Below are 22,128 nucleotides of genomic sequence, written 5' to 3'. Positions count from 1 at the left end.
TTGTTCTTTGCACCTGGGATACTGCGTCTCCCTCCCTGCTGTGATTTCACTGTCTTATATTCTTCTCCTATCACCGGGGAATGCATTCGGCTGGGCACACAGCTTACCCAATGAGATGGTTCTAGCCACAAGGACATTTCACATCACTTGAATCCTGTCACAGAGTCTGAAAGCAGGTGTTTTGGGGGGGTTGTCACGACAATTCAAAGTTATCACCCAAGAGCCAGACTTTCTCCTTTCTCCTTTGACACTATGGACATGTGGGTGATCTAACCTAAGGTCATTGCATTATGTTCACAAGATGGCTGCCAGACATCCATGTTTCTGGTTCTATTACCACTGCTCACAAGTAAGAAAGGAGGGGGGAATTTTCATCTCATGAGGATCGTCTTTATCAGAGACTCAAAGCCTATTTTGAATTGCTCTGAGTCAAACTGGCCACATTGATGACACATACATCAAAGAACGATGACAACAGATCAAAAGGGAAGCTGTTTGGTGGGCACTGGGGATGATAAGAAGAGAACAAGAATGTAACAGCTACCTCACTTAGAACCAAGGCATCTTGATGTCCTTCAGTGCTCCTATCAAAACACCAAGCACGGGGTCAAATAGGTGAGGCTGGCGGAAAGAAGGCTCAGTGGTTAAAGCACTTGCTGCACAAGTAGGAAGACCTAAGTTCAAATTTCCAGCATCCACACAAAAGCAGGGCATAGCAGTGCCCATCTGTATTCCCAGCATTGGTGAAAGGGCGCCGATGGAGTTTGGAGACTCAAAGCCAGCTAGTGTGGCAGAAACGGCAAACTCTGGGTTCAGTGAGAGACACTAACTCAAACAATAAAGTTGAGAAGTGGTTGAAGAAGACACCTCAGGGTCAACCTTTGTCTCGTGCTATTGCACAGTGAGTACATTTGCACACATGTATTTACAGAAGCACACATCACACAAAGAGGGAAATAAGCCCGTTCTGTTGACTGATAAACTCTGGCTGTGGGAAACATCTCTTATCCACTGCCCAGCTCCTGGGATAAGTACAGTGTAGGGCCTATCTGGGTCAGTCAAATCTGTTGGTTGAGAGACTGAATGAATGGATATAAAGCGAATAACACAGAGAAAGCAGGTATAAACAAGGCAGACACTCTCAAAGAAAAAACTTCTGGAAATGATTGACGTTTCCCCATCTCACGTCGTAGGTTTCTAATCCATCTAAGGAAAAGAATGAGTTTTTCCTCGAGAAAACATTGCTTTGGTTGCTTAATTCCATGCAGAGTGAATTCAACTCTGTTACCCTCTTCATCACGCCATGGGGGCAGGGACCATTGTTATCACTGCAATTTAGGAAAGAATTCCTTTTCAAAGCATGAACAGGTAACCCGTACTAATGAGGTGTCTGATTCAGAAGTATAATTGCCTGCTTACGTAAATGTGAGCCAATTCTTTGATAGGTCATTCAAATATGATGAGAGAAGAAGAAAGAACAGGGCAGCTAGGGAGTTATATAAAGAGTACTCGGAACTTTCCGTCTAAATTTTCCATTTCTGAGAACATCACTCCAACAGATAGTTTGTCATTCAGGTCGGTTGAGGAGGGAGGGAGAAAGAAATGCCAAATGCCTGGCACGCTGTGCATCTGGGCTGTTTCCGTCCCTGAATCTAGTCCAAGAGGAAGTTGGGTTTACACCGATTTCCATCCTGTCCTAAATATGCATCTGTGAGTAACTTGAGTGTGTTCTTTAACTCGAAATGGCATGATAATCTTAAACTACCTCCAGTTACAAACACCATCAACTCACAGTTTTAAAACTTAAACCAAAAGGGTCAAGTGCTCATTAAGAGAGTCACATATAACCCAATGGGAACACTGTTAATTATAACCAATTTGTGAAGACAGTCACCTACAGTTAATCTGTGAATACAGTCGACTATAACCAACCCATAAAAACAGTCAACTGGAATCAGCGTGTGAAGACAGTCAATTCTAATCGACCTGTGAAGACACTCAACTATAACCAACATATGAAGAGAGTCAACTCTAACCAGACTGTAAAGACAGTCAACCATAACCAACCTATGAACAGTCATCTAGAACTAACTTAACAAAACATTTGGAGACAGACCATATCCCTGAATGTTGCTACTGCTGTAGGCACAAAATCTTTCTTGATTTTGGATGGACATTCTGTTTGACCATGTCAAAACACACAGGGTGCTAACGTACAAATATCACATTTATTTGTTAAAAAGAAAGAAAAACCATTTACATATCTCCACATGTAAGAGTAAAACTTCAAGTTTTAAATATATTTTTTGTTTGCAATAAAACTCCTTAAAAAAAATAACAGAAATGACTTTCCCATTGGCAAAGGGAGTCCCCTCTGATGTAAACAGATGGCTGGGAAAGATCACCCACACGCTGAACGCAGATCTTGAGGAGGCATTTCTAAGAATGAAGAGGCACTTCTCAGCCTGGGCCACTTCCCACAGGATCCTTATTTAACCCAAACGAAGCAAGTCGTTCTTGCCTCTGGCCAAGAGGAGCTCAGCAGCCCTTGTCCCACTTGCTTCAGTCATCCAGAGTAGGAACCAACTCTTCTTAATACTCCAGAAAGAGCTTGAGTAAGCCACCCCCCAGTAAACCTGCACTCAGAGATCAGCCCCTTAACTAATGCCCTCCCATAGAAACAGATGGCTAAGTCCCCAGTTAGCGTATTAAGCATCTGAGGTAATGTGTGACACACATCATCTATTCCACTTTCCCAGTGAGCAGAACTTTTGAGATGACTTAAATCCCAGACTCAATTAAGAGAGAGATGAAGAGAGAGAACAAGAGAAAGCAAGAGAGGGAGAGAGAGAGACGGGATGGGGGAGGGGAGGGAGAGAGAGGAGAGAGATATTGAGATTTAAAGCCCAGTTTTAAAATATAACCCAAATGAGGGCATAAAAGACCATTTTGCTGTAATGGATAAGATTTAGATAATGCCTCAATCAAATCCACAAGGCTACTAGAGAAGGACAAGCTCTTTATCTGAGTCTATTTATCTTTTGTTTCAAGGTCATGGCCATTTCCTGGGGATCATCTACACTTAGTCCAAGACATCAAGGAATGAGCGACAGTGGAACCTCTAAAAATTTGGAGATTGAGTGCATTAGATTGCTGAAAAACACGGGAAAACTCACAGATTTGTCCTTGACAAGTAGAGCGGAGCACTGGATTCCCGCCATCAGCATCTTGTGTGGGTTCCAGGCCACCGAGTCAGCCCTGTAGTGTCAAAGAAAGAGGGGTCAGAGAGGGGCTTGGCTAGCTGCTGTAGGGAGAAGGGAAATACTTCTGAGGTCTCCTATACAAGTTAGCACGATCCATGGGATTCCTCATCTAAGGAATGGGAACAATTTAGAGGGTGTTTTGTTCGAGAAAAAGATGGGGTTTTTTGGTGTGTGTGTGTGTGTGTGTGTGTGTGTGTGTGTGTGTGTGTGTGTGTGTGTGTGTAGAGGCCAGAAGTCAAATTTCAGCATCATTCCTCAGGATACCATCCACCATTTTGGTTTTTTGAAGTAGTCTCTTATTGGTCTGGAGTAGGCTGATTAGCCTTGGATGGCAGAGAAGCAAGTCCCCGGGATCAACCTATGTCTGCTTCTCCAACATTGCATGACATGTGTGTGCTTTTCACATGGGTCCTGGGGGACAAACTCAGGTCTTTTTGTAAGGACTTAATTGACTGAGCTATTCCCCCCAGTCATGTTTTCTAAATGCCACTCAGATGGAGACATTCCAACAATTGCTTTTTCCCTAAATAAAAGTTAAGGTGCAAAAAGGGAGACTAAATTTACCTGTGGATGCCATGCAGGAGCCGGCGGTGCTTCCTGGACACCAAAGCCGAGCCGCCCCAAGAGGCCTGTTGAGATATTTGTATACCCAAAACAGTTACTGCAGTGTCATTGTCCTACCCGTGACCTGCCATAGCAAACCCACACATGCCATTTGGTGCTTCACTTGATATCATGGGTACTGATTTGAATTCTGGGGAGTCTGACCATGTGATGGGTCCTCATTGACTCATAGATGTAAAATCACACATCATAAAGGAACTGGTACATTAATAGCCAATTGAGCTTTGTATGGACAAAAAGAAGTCACGAAGACGTAGCCCGTGCCCACCTGATGCTTTGGATCTAGAACAGATGACATCTTCGCATTGCTGCTGCACATATTGGACTGTGAGTCATGAACCAAAGGCCAGCAGTCTGTGCATGAATGAGGACATTGTTGGCAAAGTAGCTAGAAGGTCAATGGGAGTTGGGTAGGTGGAAAATTATCCTCTAAGGAAAATCAGATCTTTTTGGCCAAGTGGTTTCCAGAAATATTTGCAAACAAAATGTAGGAGAACAAAAGAGAGGAAGCTTGGAACTTAAGGGGGTGGTCTGTTGGAGAGATGACGTCCTCAGTGCCAGAGAATGGGACAGAGGCAAAGAACACGGATGGAAAGTCTTATGGGAAGGGAGCAGGAAGGAAACAGGAGGAATCTAAATGGTAGGACATGGGTAGTTAATCTGGTTCTTGAAAATGGTGCAGAACTTTATAAGACAATGAAGGGCGACTGCAGGGAGAGACTCTCAGGGCATTTGACCTCACACCCTGCTGAATGCTCTGAGATTCTCCCATGAAATTCTACATCATTCTGTGGAGGATGGAGTTATCTCCACTTCTGCAGGAAACTAAGGCTCAGAAGTACTAGGTAGATACTCTGGGGTATCATGGGTAATTAAATCAGATTGGGGACCCCTAGCCCATTCTCTTCACTAGACACCATTGTAGTTTAGTCAGAGTGGTCATTTAGCTGGATGAGAGGGTATAACACGGGGAGCTGAGGGGGTATGGGGATACTTCAGGCAACAGTTGAGTTCAAGAGCTGCCTAGCAGGCAGACACTATTTTCTTTCAATAGTAAGTTCAAAGGTAGATAGATAAATGCCACTGTGTGTTAAAAAGCAGCAGGATTATGTGCAATCTAGAGGTAGAAGATGAAGGAAATGAGGCACTCTTACAGCTCTCAGAGTACTATGAAAGCTGCCCACTGGTAGCCAAGATAATACAGCATCAGCCACCCTATGGCATTAAATCCCTTCTAGGAGTAACTTCCATTCACGGCAGGGCATTCAGGTGAGGTCGTGAGCCATGCACTATGTGCTTACAGAGGAACCTACCCCAGGTCCAACTTCTGTGCAGCCCTTCAAGTGAACACATCTTCAAGGTTCAGACCCTGAACTCTCAGTGAAATCCTTTCAGTTGCAGCCCTGATTCAACAGAATCCCTGAAGACACCATGACTTCTGCTTTTGGTGAATGCCCAAATCTCCAAGTAAAGGATTAATACACTGGACTTGTCATTTAGCATTCAGTCCTTCCTATATCCACCTTCTCAATGCTGCCCCATCCCCCAGGCCTCATAAAGACCAGATTTGACTGAGGCCTGAAGCAAGCAGGACCTATTGGTCACACCCATCACACATACTCTGCTGTAATTCACCAGCCTCATTCGTTCGCAACATTTGCACTGTCCCTGGCCCCTTGTATAGCCCCTGACTCTTCTTCACCCCCTAAATAAATCCTTCTGAGACATATTTAAATTTACGATTGCAAGAATTCTTTTTTTGGTTCACAAAGTCATTGGGCAGGACAGGGAGTGTCCATGGATAAATTTGTTTCTCAATAGATTTAAACAGAGAAACAAACAAACAAACAAATAAATAAATAACCCCATTGATGCCACTACCCTCCCTTAGTTAGTCCCCTTCCTCAGTGGCCAAGTCTAGAATTTACAACATTAAACCAATCACTGTTGGGGTGGGATGGCTTGACCTTCTCCCTCCCTAAGTAAGGACTGTCACTGAGGTCTTAGTCCATGTAAGCATCACAACGTATTGTTCTCTTATTTCCTGCTCGATCAGTTAACAGAGTGAGCCTTGAGATACAGGTGGGGGCAAGAGTAAAGACAAGATTTCAAAGTCCCCCAAGCTCATGAGTTAAAGTCAACATGGGCTGCAGACGTAGCTTGGTAAGTAGAACGCTTGTCTGCTACCCAGGAAGCTCTGAGACCAATCCCCTGCACTGCATAAGTAGGGAGTGGTACTGTAAACCTGTAATCCTAGTACCTGGGAGGTGGAGGCAGGAGGATGAAGGATTTTTAAGGTCATCTTGGCTATATAGCAAGTTCTTAAGACCCTACTTTAAAAAAAAGACATAGATAGATAGAATGCTTATCTCAAAACTCCCATGGGAATTGTGGCAGCCATAGGGAAAGAGGGGGAGCTCTGGGAACTTAGGCCCAGAAGATGCCACCAGCCCCTGCTCCAGAAAGGTGGTCAGCCCTGAAGGAGTCTCACATTCATTCTCATGGAGAAGGATGGGAAAAATATCACAAAACTGGAAAAGGATTTAACGTCCTTAGAAATGTGTATGAAGTCAAAGCAACTATTTTGATTTTTGTCTTCCCTTTAACATTAACCAACTGCGTACAGTATACAATGTTTCCTTAACAATTATATGCTCCTGTAATCTAATTGTCCAATGGATTAGACACCTGCCGCTGTACAGGATGAATAAAAACTGTCTCAATGTTAGGATGTGTTTGTTTCTTTAATTCAGATTTCTTTCCTCTATTCAGAGAGGCTGTTGTCAAATGTAATCTGATACAACATGCCTACTGTGGGCAAGTACATTAAGTTGGGCACCTCCTATGCGCAAATAAAATTGGTTGGTATAGCTTATTTCTCAAAGAAGTATTTTCTTCAAAAGTCAACCTTTAATTAAAAAGAGATCTTTTTCTTACCATCTATAAATTACAACTTCTGTCTAAGCCACAGGAATCCCTTTAGATCATTTCCAATTTCATAGCTGCTGTAGCTACCATTGCTCCACATAAACCTATAACCCCTATTGATGTTTCTCTCAGGAGAGTGGACTATTTAAGGAGAATGCTGGCATATTTGATGGTTTCTCCTTATTTCCATGGTTAACGAAAGTGCTCACTTCACATTATCTCTTAGGACATTAAGTCTCGCCACACTTCTAAGGCGATAAAAATCAATAAGGTATAAGTTAGGAAGTGAATAGACAAGAACACACAAGCTCCACTTAACAAAGTCACAAAGAATCACCCCAAGTATTGCTATTGGCATGGTGATCAGCCCCGTGACTCCAGCGAGCCTGTGTCTGCTTCACCCAACATTACCATCTACTTAGTGGGACTTTCAAGGACTCAAGTGCTCTCTCCAGATCATTCTGTAGACAATTGACTTCAGAAGGATAAAATGCGCTGAACTATAAAATTATGTGTGGTGAACACTTGGCCATCTTCCGTCCAGTGAGCTATTCCATATCTCTTCTGAGAACCTACATCTTGGCTACTCTCCTGCCCGGGAAGACACACTAAAGCCTCCCAGACATGTTCAGCCATTCCTTCTCTAAGGTATACTCAAACCCACAAATGTCAGGCTTTATATAAAAGAAAGGAATGAGGAAGGGAGAGGTGGGGAGGGGAGCAGGGAGGGAAAGAGGGAGGGAAAGAAAAGAGAGGGGGGAAAGAAGGAGAAGAAAGAAAGAGAAGGGGGAGAGGGAGAGGAAGGGGAGAGGGGAAGGAAGAAGGGAGGAGGGGAAGAAAAGAAGGGGAGGGAAGGAAGGGGAGGGGAGGAGGAGGAAAACACGGAAGGGGAAGTGAAGTGGAGACTTTTAGTTTCTTTGGGGAGTTGGCTATATCCAATGATGTCTTGCTAAAGCAGGCATGAGAAAGGGCAGGCCCGATGAAGGAGTGTAAACAGACACTGGGAGGCAAGCACTGACTAAGCACTGGTTTGGTATGTTCCACCTCGCTACCCTTCACCAAGCTGCCATTGAGAGAAGCTCGCCCAAGAACCGTGAGGTTCCCGAGTCACTTTACTGCTTCCTTAGCCTCACCTCAGGCCAGTTGGTGAGCCTAACAGTTCCTTCAGGGTTGAACAACAGCCGCTGGTTTGTGCCTGCTGTGTGCTGGCTGAGAGGGTTAGGCTCTGCAGGTGCTCGGTCAGATTTGGTGCTTGCTAAGGGACGGAACTGCCGAAGAAGATGGAGCTCACCCCAAAGAAGTATAGCTGAACAGGTCCACTTCCCCCACAGCCCAATAACGTTTCCACTACCTCTGCTGGGTGGTGGGCTAGAGGAGAGGTTGTACCCTTATTAAAAGTAGGCTGCAGAAAAATCCTGACGTACAGAGAAGAGGAGAAAGGAGGGCATGAGGGGGAGGGGACAAAGGAACGGTAAGAAAAAGGGGATAAAAGAAAGGGGAAAGGTGGGGAAGAGGGAGACAGGAAGAGGAGGGAGAAAGAAGCAGGGTGGGAGGGAAGGACAGGGAGGGGAGGGGATGAAATAAAACGTGTGGAACTTTCAAACCCCGAACAAGTAGACCCGTAATAAAAATTACCTTTAGCTTAAAGGAAAATGTATTATGAACAACCTCAAGACTTACGAAATGAATTAGAAAAAAATCCAACCCTTTAAGTTGGAAAATTATGAAGAACATAAATTATATCCCTTTCCCTCAAACAATTATCCATTACGGATCCAGCTAAACCCTGCTTTAATTAAGACATGTAATTATGTAAGGTAGGGTACTTTCTTTTTCTTTTCTGCACTTTCTCGCTGATTGGAATCATATCGTTTTAGAGCTGGAAGATACTTTATTGGCCAGTTCCCCCTGCAACTGAAGCAACTGCAACAGAAATCAAAACAGATCTAAGGCCTTAGAATCTTCTGGAAGCCTCAAAGTCACTGCATGGTCATTCCCCAAGTGAGAAGCGCAACTCAAAGTAAGAGGCTTCTAGATTCTGAGAGTATGAGCAGCTAGGGAAGGACTTAGAGGTTAGACAGACAGACGGACACACCGATGGACTTACATCCACATGGAGCCAGAGGCCATGCCTCTCACAGACCTCAGCAATCTCATCCAGGGGGTCAAAGGCGCCCAGCACGGTGGTACCAGAGGTGGCACAGACGAGAAACGGCACTGCCCCCTGTGGAAAGGAGCCAATCACAAAAAGATTCATCACTATGACTCTGAAATTCACCGTTGAAGGCTGTGAACATGGACTATATGGAAAATGGCCCTCTTTGGGGGTCATGGTTGATTCAGTGAGGGTTGGGACACTTCCAGACTCTATGGCCTCTGCTCATTATAAACAAGTTGAGTACAGTGAGAAAATGCTATAACCTGGTCCACCACTGGACCAGATAAATGGCTAGTGTCAAGGTTATTGCTGTCAGGTTCTGTCTGTTGTATTCTGTCCTTCAGGTTCATGTTCTGGTAATGACCCAGGTCCAAAGTAGAGGACACCACCGGAAATGACAGAAAGTCATTCTGTAGGCTTCTTGGTTGTTCTTGAGGAAACATCCTGTCCTTTTAGAGAGACTGCACTGTCCCCCTCCCAACCGAACAAATAACAGGCAGGACTGGTAGACAAAAATCTAGCCCCAGGGGTGAATCATACAGGATTGTCTACTTATGTCAGTAAATACAGCTGCCAGACAAAAACACAATCAAGTGCAGACACAGAACAAATATGAACAGAGAGAAGGGAACAATCTTGATGGGAAGAGCTATCCATGTCAGGTGGGCAGCCATGGATAAATTCACAGCATGCATTGGGAAAGAGGAGCTGTCTTCCTCCTGAATCGGTCCAGTCCTCACACAGCTGATGCTTGCACCTTATAAACCGAGCAGATGTCAGCGGACCATGGATGAGAAAAACATCCTGGGTGTGATGGCTATTCCTGCTTGTGAACTTGATTACGTCTGGAATGAACTACAGTCCCAAAATGTACGACCTGTGACCCAGATCGTAAGGCTGGAAGACAGGTTTCTAACCTGGATCTTGGCATGGAGATCTTGAGGCATAGTGGCTATGAAAAGCTTAGGCCCAGGCAAAGTAATACACCCTTTAATTCCAGGAGACTGAGGCAAGCAGATCTCCTGGGACAAAGCAAGTTTTAGATCCAGGTGGGGTGGTACACACCTTTAATCTGGGCCACACCTTCTGCTGGAGGCCTCCATAAGGACATTGGAAAAAGAAAGACTCAACTCTTCTTTGACTGCTTGCACTTACTTGTCAGCACATCTGTCGGAGCCTACTTCTACAGAAGAGCAGCAAAAACAACCAGTCTTGTGGGACCCAGCAACTACTATATTCTTGAACCTCCCATCCACAGCTACCCATTGTTGGGTTAGTTAGACTATAGACTGCAAGTCATTACAATAAATTCCTTCAGTACATAGAGACGTACCATAAGTTCTGCAACTCTGGAGAACCCTAAGACAATGTGTATAACACAGAGATGAAAAGAAATCATGGTCAGGTCGGCCAAGCACAATGCACATGGCAACGGCTTCTTGCCAATCAGCCAGAGAAAGAGGAGAGAAGGGCATTTCCCACTAATGCTAGCAAGATGGCAGAAGTGCGTTACTTACTGTGACAGGGCAATCTACAGGCAACTGTGGGATTGTGGGTAGCTATGAGCTCTAGGGTTTTAGAATATGAGGGATGAGACATTCTGGTCCATTTTATTTCTTCTGAAAATTGTTTTACTTTCATTAGCATGGCACTGAGTTCCCCTCAGAACTCTGGTGAAGTTCATTGTTGTCGCAATAGATTCTTATCTCCCTGCATGCCATAGTGATTTGTCTTTAAACCAAACTTATTACAGCATACTTGACCTTTCAATAGAAAGATGCTATCTCTCTATAGGAAATGGGGCAGAGGGAGACCACTGGGCCCCACGTCTCCCAACTGAGATGCCCAGGAGTCACAGAATGAATCCAATGCCACCTGGGGAGACACAGGTGGCACACAGGGTTGAGTCTACCCCAACTCTCAGAGCCAGGCCAGGAGGTGACAGAGCCCCACTGGGGAGCCATGCGCATGGGGAATTCTTCCCTGCACTCAACCACAATTGATAAGTGTTTATCATGTCAGTGATCTAAACAGAATGAGAACAGTCTCACGTCAGTTAATCATTCACAGCGACAGACAAAAAATGTCACTTGCTGAAACTGTTTAAGTGTCTTTAATGGTGGGACACCTCCATACACTACAGGATGTTCTGACAAGCAAGAGAAAATACCCAGGGAATCTCTTTAGAGGATTCCAATGAGTTCTCCTCACCTATTAAATTAAAAATGTTTTTAATGGGGCCAGAAACCACACATTTACGTGTGATTTATTTCCTGTTTTTTCCTGCCTCATTTCCGGCTGTTAACTACAAAGTTGAAACAATATTGATCTCACACTGCCTGCAAACTAAATTCTGTAAGAAATTAGTTTCGCCTCGAACACTCATGCTCAGAACCACCTTGAAAATGTATGGTGGTCCCGCTCGCTGGGATGGTCAATAATGACTTCGTTGGTGTCCTGCCGTTTTCACTGTCTCTGTGACAACATCAAGCAAAGGTTGTTGCCTAAAAGATGTTTTAATGGGTAGCCTTGCCTCAGAGAGCTCAGCCCCCAGCACAAAACCCCATGTTGATGGCTCTCTGTGGCTGAAGTGCTATGGAAGAAACACTGGAAAAGAGAGATGCAGGTCTACACCACTGAGCTCTGAAAATACTCACATGGTGTGCTATTGTTTGCAAGTAGAAGCATCACTGGTTGCTGGGCAATCCATGCCCACGTAGGCACCGACTTCAAAGGAAACTGGGCAGAAACACCAGTGTGTCCTCGCTGCCCTCCTTTCCAATGTGCCTGAAACAATTTTCATCTTTCCAAACTTCTGTTCCCCGGGGTCTCAACTTCAGAATTACGTCAGTTTATTATACGTGGGGTGTCAAAACGAACCAAATATTGAAGAAAAAAAAAGTAATGACTCCAGTGGAATCAAGCCAACCTAGGCTAGAAATATAAACTGCTAGGAATGCTCACACACCAGAGGCTGTGCTTGAGGGAGGGTGGAAAACAATGTCAGAATGTTGAGAATTGGTAAATCAGGCAAAACAAGGATGTAGTTTTCCTTCTTGCCTGGGAAGATCATTTCCTTAGGGAAATTAAGTGTCAATGAGGAAATGTTCTTTTTGTAGCAGAAGGCCTGTCAATGAGTGAGGAAGGAACAGGAGCGTGAACTCCAAAGTCTCTAAAGAAGGAAGGCTCCAGGTGACCGTCACCAGCACAGCCAAACCCGTGAGGTTAGGGTAAGGGAGGGCTTATGAGTAGACAGGTAGACCCCAACGATACTAAGTTCTACTGATCAATGTCATCACAGAAGGAAACAGAGGGTATTCTCCCCAAGGAAGAACAAAATGTAAAAAAAATGAAAAGATATCCTATCTGAATCTCATGGAGGTCCAAGTACCACATTCTAGGAGACACAAGGACAGACAGTGCAGAAGAGAGTCAGAATCTCCAGATCGAAGTGAGCTAAAACCCAGGGGTCCTTCCCCAGTCAACTCAAGGCATAAGAAGCTGTGGATTACCAGAAATTGATCAAGTCCACAAATCATATATATATATATACATATATATATATACACATATATAATACTATATCATATATAGCAGTTATTGGTTTAAAGGGGAGAGGGAAATTTTCAATATCAACTGAATATTTTATTATATTAAAAACAATTACCTTTACAATCACAGTACTATTTTAAAATTAAGAGTGCCTATGCTTCGCAGATATACCCAAGTATTTCTGGATCAATGAAATGATGCAGGGGGAGGGGGTTTGACTTGGAATTTGGAGCAGCGAAAGGGACTGAGGCAGAGGCAGAAGAAGAAGTTAACGGCATCTGTGAGTGCACACGATGGGTGGTAAGGAGCATGCTACATCTGCCCTGTAAATTTCAAGGCCATCTATGATGACAAAACTAAAGAACAGAGGCAGATGATGGGTAGACAGGCTGGCAGCACAGACAGACAGATAGGCAGGCAGACAGATAGACAGTCAGTCAGATGGAGAAAAGGAAGAAGGAAGGGAAGGGATAGGGAGGGGAAGGAAAGAGAACAGGAGGGGAGGAAGGGGGAGTGGAAGGCTTGAGAAAAAAGGAGAGAATGAAGAAAGAATATGAGTTATACCAGCAGGACCCTCAGCGTCTGCCACCATGGTGCACGCTTAGGATCATGAAAGTTCCCTTCAATAGGAAATCGTGCAGAAAGAGATAAAAGAACATCCAAACGGAAGTATTTGTGGTGGGCGGTAAGAAAAACAAAACAAAGGAAGGAGGAAAAAAATCTGACTATATTTTGGAGAATTTTAACCCAGTTGAGGCTGTGACCTTGTGGGCCCCCAGACAATGATGTCTACACAGACAATAAGAAGGTAACTAAAAAGATGTGTGTAGGTTTGAAGACACACACCTACAATAGTAACAGATTTTTAAGTATAGTGTCCAAGGCCAGCAAGATGGCTCACAGAATAAAGACGCCTGCTACCAAGCCTGAAAATCTAAGTTTGATCCCCAGAACCCACATGATGGAAGGAGAGAAACAACTCTTAAAAGTTGTCCTCTGACCTCTCTATACGGACCATGGCATGCACCCCCTGCCTCATCCCACGAACTAAACAAATATAATTTTTTTAAAAAAAATTAAGTATAGATTCTATAGTATATATACTATAGTAATTTAGCATACACCAGGGTGAAGTAATTTTACAAACTTTGAAAAGATAGAGTGTAACAATATAAATATAATATTAAGGCTTAAATAATGAACCCATCCATCTTCGAATACCAACGCCTATGAGAATAGACCATTTGCATAAACCGCCTGTTTAAAGTGTGTCTGCAGCTCCGTTAGCAGTGGAGGAAGCCGGGGAGCTGAATGGGAGGAAAGACTAGAAAGATGGTATGGGTGCGTCAAACAGTTTGGGCCCAAGAAGCAATCTGGGGTGAGCACAGCCAGCACATTTTCAGAGACCTGTGTGAAGACCAGCCTTGCAGGGTCACATCAGCAAAGCATGGTCAGGCCTGGCTTTCACCAGCAGTAAACACGCCAGCATTATCTATGTGAGCAACTCGGGAAGATAGAACGTTCTGCCACAGAAGTACTAGACGAAGACATCTCCCAAGTTTGGACAGGGAGAGATCGAGACCACCATGTACCCGGTTAACAGACTCTGGTCCCCCAGAAATGAAAATCCCCGAGAAATCAGAGAGCCGTGCACCAAGAAACAGACCTTATGAAAGACAGCGACCCAGTTTCCCTGTGCCAACCATGACACACTCTCTTCTCTCACCCACTGCTACAACAGGGTTGGTGGTCTGCATTCTCTAGCCGTTCTCTGCCTCACGGGTACCGCCCACTCCCGCCTCTCCCAACCCATACTCTCACCTCTTGTTTCCCTTGCCAGATTTGTTTCTCCAGCTCCTCTGGTATCATTTTACCTCTGAGGGGTATAGAGTTGAGACATTCGGTTATGCTCCGAACTTAACAGGCAAGGGTTGTGCTTTTAGAAGGCAGCAGGCTCTCCCCCTCCACCCACACCGCTTCTGCCCCCGCCACCCCGTGCCACCCCCTCTGCCCCTGTTACCTACCTTCCATCCGTTTCTACAAAGTACACATTCTGGGTGCCAATCCCAAGGAAGGAGGCCGCTTTCTTCATGGAGTAATGACACTGAATTAAGAGAGGGGGGGAGGGGCAGAGATGAATGCAAGCACGGAACACGTATTTACAGTCTAAGCTGCTGCTCCGTGTCTTCAGAGCTTCAGCGCTGCCTTTGCAGCATGATTGCGTAGAAGAAAGTAAATGATAATTGGACTGATCTGGTTAATGAGTGCAGAGGCAGTTGACTTTGGGGTCAGAGAAAACAGCATTTTTGGAACCTTGAGTAAATAATGAACTAGGTTTGCCAATCCAGAAAGCATCGTATCAATAAAGCCAATGCCCTCAGCTCATCACAGAAAGAAATGGTTAACATGTGAACCCGGCTTAATGCATGGAGCAGACTTGGTCACTGAAGTTTCTTGGTCTTTTGGAAGATTAGGAAAAGTCTTTGTTGACAGTACTGTGGGCAAGTTAATGTAAGCTTCGAATCTAGTCCACTGCTGACCTGAAACCCTCTTAGGAGAGACAAGAAGCTATCGCAAAGGTGACGAGAGAAAGGTTTAATTGTTTCCTAGAAAAAAAAAAAGGATCAGTTATAGATGGAGATCAGAGAGTTGACTAATTTTATAACGTCAAAAACAAGGCTAAAATTAAACCTGTAGAAGTACGGCTAGCATCACGTGAATCAAGGTAATCTTGATAGGTATTGGCTATACTCCAGTATGGCATGAATAAGGTCGTAGATAGGTCTGGCAGGTGTAGCCTATTTCCTGTTGACAAAAACTGGCAAGGTTAGGGACTGTTGGACCCTCTGCCTCACCATTCAAAGCCTATCCCATGATTAGCACCCCAACATCGAAGATGCCGTTCTTTGTGTGTATGAAGGGGGACAGGTAGTCAATTCATTCTCTTTCATGACAGAGAAACAAAGGCAATAAAAACATTATTGTACCAGAAAAAAAAGGAACTTTAATTTGTAGGGATGAATGCATTAAGAGAATAGTCGTGCCTTCACACTTAGCTTGACATATTTCCTCAAATGTGGTCATTTTTCTCCCTCCTTTTCTCAAATGGGGAGGTTTTTTTTTTTAAACCCTGTAAAAATAAAATGCAGAAGGAGTCGTACAACCAAGAAAAATGAGACCCTCTTAAATAATTAATTTCCAAATATCAAGCAGGACACATCCCAAATGCCCTCGGGATGCATTTATTTCGGGGTGTCACCGAACATATGCATATCGGAGGGTAATAATGTGCATAAAGATGTAATTAATGTCTACGGGCTGCATCAGCCTGTGGTGGCTGGGGGCAACACTCCTGCACAACTAAGGTGACACAGCCAAGGTGAATGATTTCTCACCAGAGATGTGCGCTCCGCCAGCCGAGCAGCTATTGATTTCCTAATGATAAATGCTAGGCCGCTTCCAGTGACATCTGATGGTGAGGAAAATCACAGCCCTCTCCCCGTGAGAAACAGCACACCATCTCCAACCAATGCTCTGCTGAGCAAAAGTCTAGACTCGGAATCAGAAAAAAACCAGCCATAGAGTCGATGCCCAGGACACCAGGGCTAGGGACAGCCCAGTAGCATCCTCAGATGCAGAGACAGATTTTTTTTTTTGTTTTTTATTTTTTTAAAATATCTGCCAACTGAAAGGCAAACATCTGAGAGTTTCTGAGAAGAAGGGCCCTGAACGTGGAGAGAGAATGGAGTGAGGATTCAGATAATGTCAATTAGTTGAAGAGAAAGGAAAGCCCGACCCGAGAGGTAATAACTGCATTTTGAAGTAAATGGTGGCTGTTCCGATCATTGGCTGAAGGCAAATCAGGGGTTCTAAAACACAGCCTCCCCACAGGTTTTGTAAATCTACACAAGGTATAACCACCCCAGAGGGCAGCAGTTTTCACAAAGATGAAGTGGCTAGAAAGTCAGCACCAACATGAAAGTCAGCTCTGAGCTGAAGAGTCACTTTCTGGTTCTTGCAAGGATGCTCTGTCCATGACCTTGGATGTTTTTTTCCCTGTGATCTTGGTTTTCAGGATGAATTGCTACTTGGTACGGGCTGTGGCAAGAATAATTTAGGTCTAGTGCTGAGTAATTTGATGCTCAAAGTTTCAAGTAAGGAGAGCAGCAGACTTTGTAAGTGTTACCCTACCAGGGATGGAAAACAGAAATGTTCTGGAGATTACTCTATGATCATAAAACTAGTCCTACTCCTAAAGATGCAATGCGGATGGATGTCCTTCACCTTCATTCTCTACATACCTTAAAAGGCACTTGTTTTCCTGCTGGGAAGACCTGGGATCTATCCCACTCCAGCTCAGGGGGCACTGTGTAGCAATTTCCCCTGAATGAAGACATTCCCCTAAGCCTCAGGAAGTAAGAAAAACCTACAAGACTCAGGGAGTTCCTGAAACTTACAGGACTCACAGTATACCTCTGCAAAGTTTTAAGAGTTCTGACAATTGCTAAGAAAAGAAATTCCCCAGCCAGCCAAGTGACTTGTAAGTCATACAACCAATTCCAGGGATTCAGCTTTCATGGGTCCCGCCTGTGCTGAGCTTGACTTTTCAGATGCTAACATCCTACCCACACCCGCACTCCTTTAAGAAACCCTGGTAACCTCACTGCATCACCAGCTATACTTATGTGGCATTGTTTCTTTGCTGTGTCATAATGTGACCTATCTGGAATGAATAGATGTTTGTTTGTGTATTCCTCTGGCAACATAACACGTGAGGAAAGCACTGAGGTGCAAGGTTCAAGGAGAACCAGCCCTGAAATCAGCATCCTAGACCTCTCACTTCACTCCCTGGTGCCAGCCCTGCTTAGGACAAACTGGTTCCAGGTCACTCATTGTGTGGGAGTTATGTGCTTCTTTTTGATCCTCCTCTTGTAGTGCCAGACAATGATCTCTGCTCTGTGCTGTTCTTCAAAACAATCTCCACTCACAAACCTCAAACCCTTTCTCCCTTCATACTCGAGACACTCATAGAAAAGTGCTAATCAAGTCACAGATAGAGTATCAATTCTCTCCACAGATCTCCTCTCAACACTGGAAAGGCCAACGACAGCTCAGGACTCCACAGTGATAATCTCACTGGCCAGTAACAAGAGGCGAATTACAGTCAAAAGGGGGCATATGCAAAAACACCTTGTGCTAGATATATGTATTCCATATCTAGAAGTGTAAAGTAGGAATGCAGGGGTTGGGGCAGAGTGAAGATTGAAAAAGAAAAAGGGAATAACTGATAGAACCATGCCGGGACTGTGGGTCACTGGGAGTCCACTAACTAAACTCCTAAAGGCAACCAATGACATGTAGTCAGCGACTACCTTGAACCTTGAGGACTTTACTAAACAGAACATGGTGGTGTGATTCTGGTTTTCAGCTAAATAGTTTGTTGGTTTATTTTAACAAGCAACTAGGGTGGTCATTAAGATAGAAATTAAAATAATGTAGATTCTATGGTCTCAAGCAGGAAAAGAAGAAGGTGAAAGTTGCATTGGGATGGACAGGTTGAGTCTATGACTATACGCTCAAGGCAACGGTGTGCTCACAGAGATGGGATACACTCAAGGCAACGGTGTGCTCACAGAGATGGGATTTATATCCAGCTCTTTGGTTTTCTGAACCCAGTTTCTGCTGGCATGTTAGTGAGCCGTGCCTCTGTGGGACCAGAATGATCACTCGATTCTGGATTCATAAGAGCTTGAGAAATCGGTGTCTTCTTGCTCCCTTCACCTGGACTACTGATCGTCCCCGTTGTCATCTTCATTCTTAGCCTCTGTTAAACTTCTTTCATTACCTGGGGTAGCTCTTCCAGCAAAGAAGAGTTTAACCAAGCAAAGACATAGAGTGCAGGACGACGTGGAAGAGAAGGCAAGGGCAGGGCTTCATCAGACTGCCCAGGAGGTGGAACAGCACCGTCACCATATATTTCTGATGACTTGGGTCCCTACATCTGAAATAGACTAGGCAGTAGCATAGAGAGGGAAACGCTATCACATAATTTTCCCAACTATGCAAATATTTTCACAGTTCTGACATCCTACTCTGCCTACAGAAGACACAGCTTATGAAGAACCACGGTGCCCAAGGTCAGATGCTGACGGCCTGATACCTCCCAAGTGAGTCTCCAAAGGTGCCCACTGCCGTCACTCTTGCTCTCGTGTCAGCACAGAGCTAACCAGAGCCAAGGACAGGAAGAAAACACAAAACTTGACTAGGGTTCTCTTTACTGAGGACCCTTAAGGCATAAACTCTTGAAACATTAAAGTGACTTTTTTTTTCTCTTAGAAGAGAATGAATTGCTCAGGAAAGCCCAGCTGGAAGTCATAGACAATGTTTAGATTTTAGTCAACTTTTGTTTTTGTTTTGTTTGTTCATTTATTTTGTTTTGTTTCAAGTAGGACAAGAAGTAACAAGTCGCCTTTTGACATCTTCATACTTTGTTTTGACTGGACTTGCTTCTCAACTCCTCCCCACTCTTATCCCTAATTCCCTCCCACTTCCACCCTTCCAACCCCAGCATTCCCCTTTCCTCTTTCTTGCCCTGTGTGTTTGTGCCCTGCCTTGTCTGACCTTGGAAGCTAAGCAAAGCCAAGCCTGGTTAGTACATGGATGGGAGCCCGCCTCCAGCTTATGACAGAATAGCTGCCCTAGGAATGAACAGAGATCCACTGGAACCACACAAAACGTAGACTATAGGGGGCAAGAAACTCTTTCTGGTAAGATTGACCTTAAGCTAGACAATTCATTTATTCCCATCTCACTGGAGCTGGCTGGTTCTCCTCCTGTTGATAATGGCTAGTTCTTTTTCTTCTAACACGAAACAGATTCTACTTTGCAGGCAAAAATCTAATGCAGTCTTTGCAAGCATCTACTCTTTGATGAGCACGCTGTGGGTTTTGGATTGCACTTGTGGGCTTGTTGCTCAGGGATCCCTGATGTCAGACCCTTTGCAAGAAGACCTGGTGTGAGTTTACTTAGCACCAGGTTCTTTCTGCACATCTTAGATCTGAGTCTGAGATGTGTCTCACTTTGTTAGAAAAATGGGTCCATGCTTGCAATGTACCAGTTCTGAAGTAGCACTCAGTGGCTGGTGTGTTCCTAGGTTTTTCAGGGTGTGTCTATACTATCTTTTGGGGCGCACTATGCAAGGTTCCCAAGGTAGAAATGGGTCACTGGGACCAGCCCGATGGACTGCCCCTGCTCCAGTCAAGTAAAGGCACCCAGCCAAGAATGGCACAACTTTCCAGGGTCTCAAAGATATAGAACTGGCTGAGACTGTGGCTACAGTTCTAGGCTGCTGGGTTTGGGGACAATTTGAGACAAGAGTCAACTGATACACTGTTCACAAACTAGGAAAGCAGAGCACAGAGGTGTCATGAACTCAGAATCAAATCTGGTGGCCTAACTCAAAGACTCGTCTGCATCCATACCTTATGCTTCACTGAAGAATGAAAGATGTGAGAACTCTGATGACGCCGGAGAGTGTGTGTGTGTGTGTGTGTGTGTGTGTGTGTGTGTGTGTGTGTGTGTGATCAGTAATTACTGATGCCTCCTACCTTTCTCTATACCTGAAAGGAAACATTAAAAAAAAAAAAACCTTCCCTTACTCAACCAAAGCAATTTAACAAGGAATTATGGGTAGAGAGTTCATCTGGCATCAGTCATGATCTGAGTTCTAATCAAACAGAACACTTGAAGGAAAGAGTCACAGAGAGGGAGTTAGTACTTTCAAATGAAGTCTATGGTGCTCGGATATGCACATACCTACATACATACACACATACACACACTCCTTGCTGAGTCCACCTACTGTTGTGCACATGTATGTGTTTAGTGCTGACCACTTAGTGATTAGAAAACCCATTAGGGGGCTTGTCCCTGGAGGTTCTCTCCCTCCCCACAACTATTAGCTGCCTGGGGCTCTCCATCTAGGGGTGGAGTCTTGGCAGATTTCCCCGTCCACATTAGCATGTCAACTGATGTTGTCATGGTGCTGGTCTGTTTTAGGCAGCCATATTGGTGAGATTTAGAGGGAGCAGCTCTCTGTCTGTTATATATAGAACACACTGTCTTACAAGAGATGTTCTGATCCTCTAGCTTTTACAATCTTTTCACCTCCTGTTCCTTGAGCCTCAGATTGTACTGTCGCCTAAGGGGCGAGTTGCAGATGTGCATTCATTGGGTATTGGCACCCTGTGGTCAGACGGTAAATTTTAGGTGAAGCTGATGTGCTAAAACTGAGTGGCCAGGGGTCACAAAACCAGAATAATCTGATTTACCATTGAAACGAAATACTCTATCATACATAGGCACATCAATCACACGCGGATGGGATTGAAATCGAAAAAGGAATCCTCAGGCAAATGAACTGCTAACTAGCACATCCTCTGGAGGAGCAAAGTGTATCCCCATCAAGAATGATGCTCACCTCTGCCGACGTGAAAAGGATTAATCTTGGCAAACCAGACAGGCCTTTGTCCTTGATATCAGGGCAATGTCTGTATCTGGCTAAATTCATTGCACACATATTGGAGACTGAGCCACCTGCAAAGAGAAAATTTAAAGGTCATATTTATAGCATGAAGTCCTAACACCCCAAAGAAACAAACAGGCTGGGAAGCATTGAGCAGCTAGGGCTACCCCTGCCTAAACAAAACTCACTGTGAAAGGCACCCAAACACCCCAGATGTCTCATCTACACTCTCCCAAATGTCTACAATTTCAGACCTTTCTTATCTCAGAAGAGGCAAATTTAGGCCTAGCCTTTTGACTTAGGACCCTTTTTTCCCCCCAACTAAAATGTTGAACTTTCCATTCTGAACTTGGGATGATATTCAAAGCTGTGATGTTTATGACACCCCGTCTGTCGCCTCTTTGGTGGAACTGAAATGGAAACACACGCTCATCCCCAGCCCTAGAAGAACACTGTAGAATAAACTAGGATGCTCGGAAAAATCTTCTGACAAAACATTGCCTTAAAAACACAGAGGACTTAGCGGTACCTCTCGAAGCTCCCAGCAGCTGAGGAACTACCTTGTGTTAGATAAAAAATCTTAAGTGTTCTCTATATAAGCCCTAAATTGTAGACATCCCATTTGTTAAGTTTGCATTTGATGACTTAGCATTTATGCAAATCTCAATCACACTATTGAAAGTTTTCAACTCCATGGTCTGCCAACGTTTTGGTCACATGTATGCCTGCAAGGAGAGATTCCTCAACTGAATAGATGTGTAGATGCTCCAAGTGGGAGGGTGATGGAGGTCACCAGTGGTACTCACCTGGGTTAAATATTCCATCCCCTTCTTTCCAGCCAACACATTCAATCATTTTCTTCAGAACCGCCTCTTCCACTAACAGAAACACTGGGGACACCTCATACGTATAACTAGACAGATATAAAAAACACTTCACTTCTATGACTAGAGTCAAAACATCCCTTTGGGGGGTCCCAAGAAATGCACAGAGTGAGTTCCATGAAACCCAATGGCTGCCAAGTGGAGGGAGTCTCTGTAGATCTATTCCTTGAGACTAGAGAAGACTCCATTGGCAAT

General features: G+C 44.4%; 1 protein-coding gene across 3 annotated transcripts in view; it reads right to left on the bottom strand.

The window, feature by feature from the left end:
• Window positions 1-22,128, bottom strand: part of Gadl1 (glutamate decarboxylase-like 1) — a 178,069-nt gene that overhangs the window by 111,167 nt on the left and 44,774 nt on the right. For all 3 annotated transcript variants that reach the window (XR_015626875.1, NM_001430390.1, XM_087563227.1), the window contains 7 exon segments: window positions 21,856-21,962; window positions 21,005-21,120; window positions 14,550-14,629; window positions 14,347-14,401; window positions 8,923-9,039; window positions 3,828-3,892; window positions 3,177-3,258 (listed from right to left, as the gene is read on the bottom strand). Coding sequence is in view for 2 of the 3 variants with exons in the window: in NM_001430390.1 (NP_001417319.1) it covers window positions 3,177-3,258; window positions 3,828-3,892; window positions 8,923-9,039; window positions 14,347-14,401; window positions 14,550-14,629; window positions 21,005-21,120; window positions 21,856-21,962 (622 nt within the window). In the remaining variant the exon portion in view is untranslated.

The sequence above is a fragment of the Rattus norvegicus genome, chromosome 8, assembly GCF_021556685.1.
Source record: "Rattus norvegicus strain SHRSP/BbbUtx chromosome 8, alternate assembly SHRSP_T2T, whole genome shotgun sequence".
NCBI classification, from domain to species: Eukaryota; Metazoa; Chordata; class Mammalia; order Rodentia; family Muridae; genus Rattus; species Rattus norvegicus.
The sequence above is the reverse complement of the archived record's forward strand: the minus strand, read 5'-3'. Positions and strand labels throughout refer to the sequence as shown.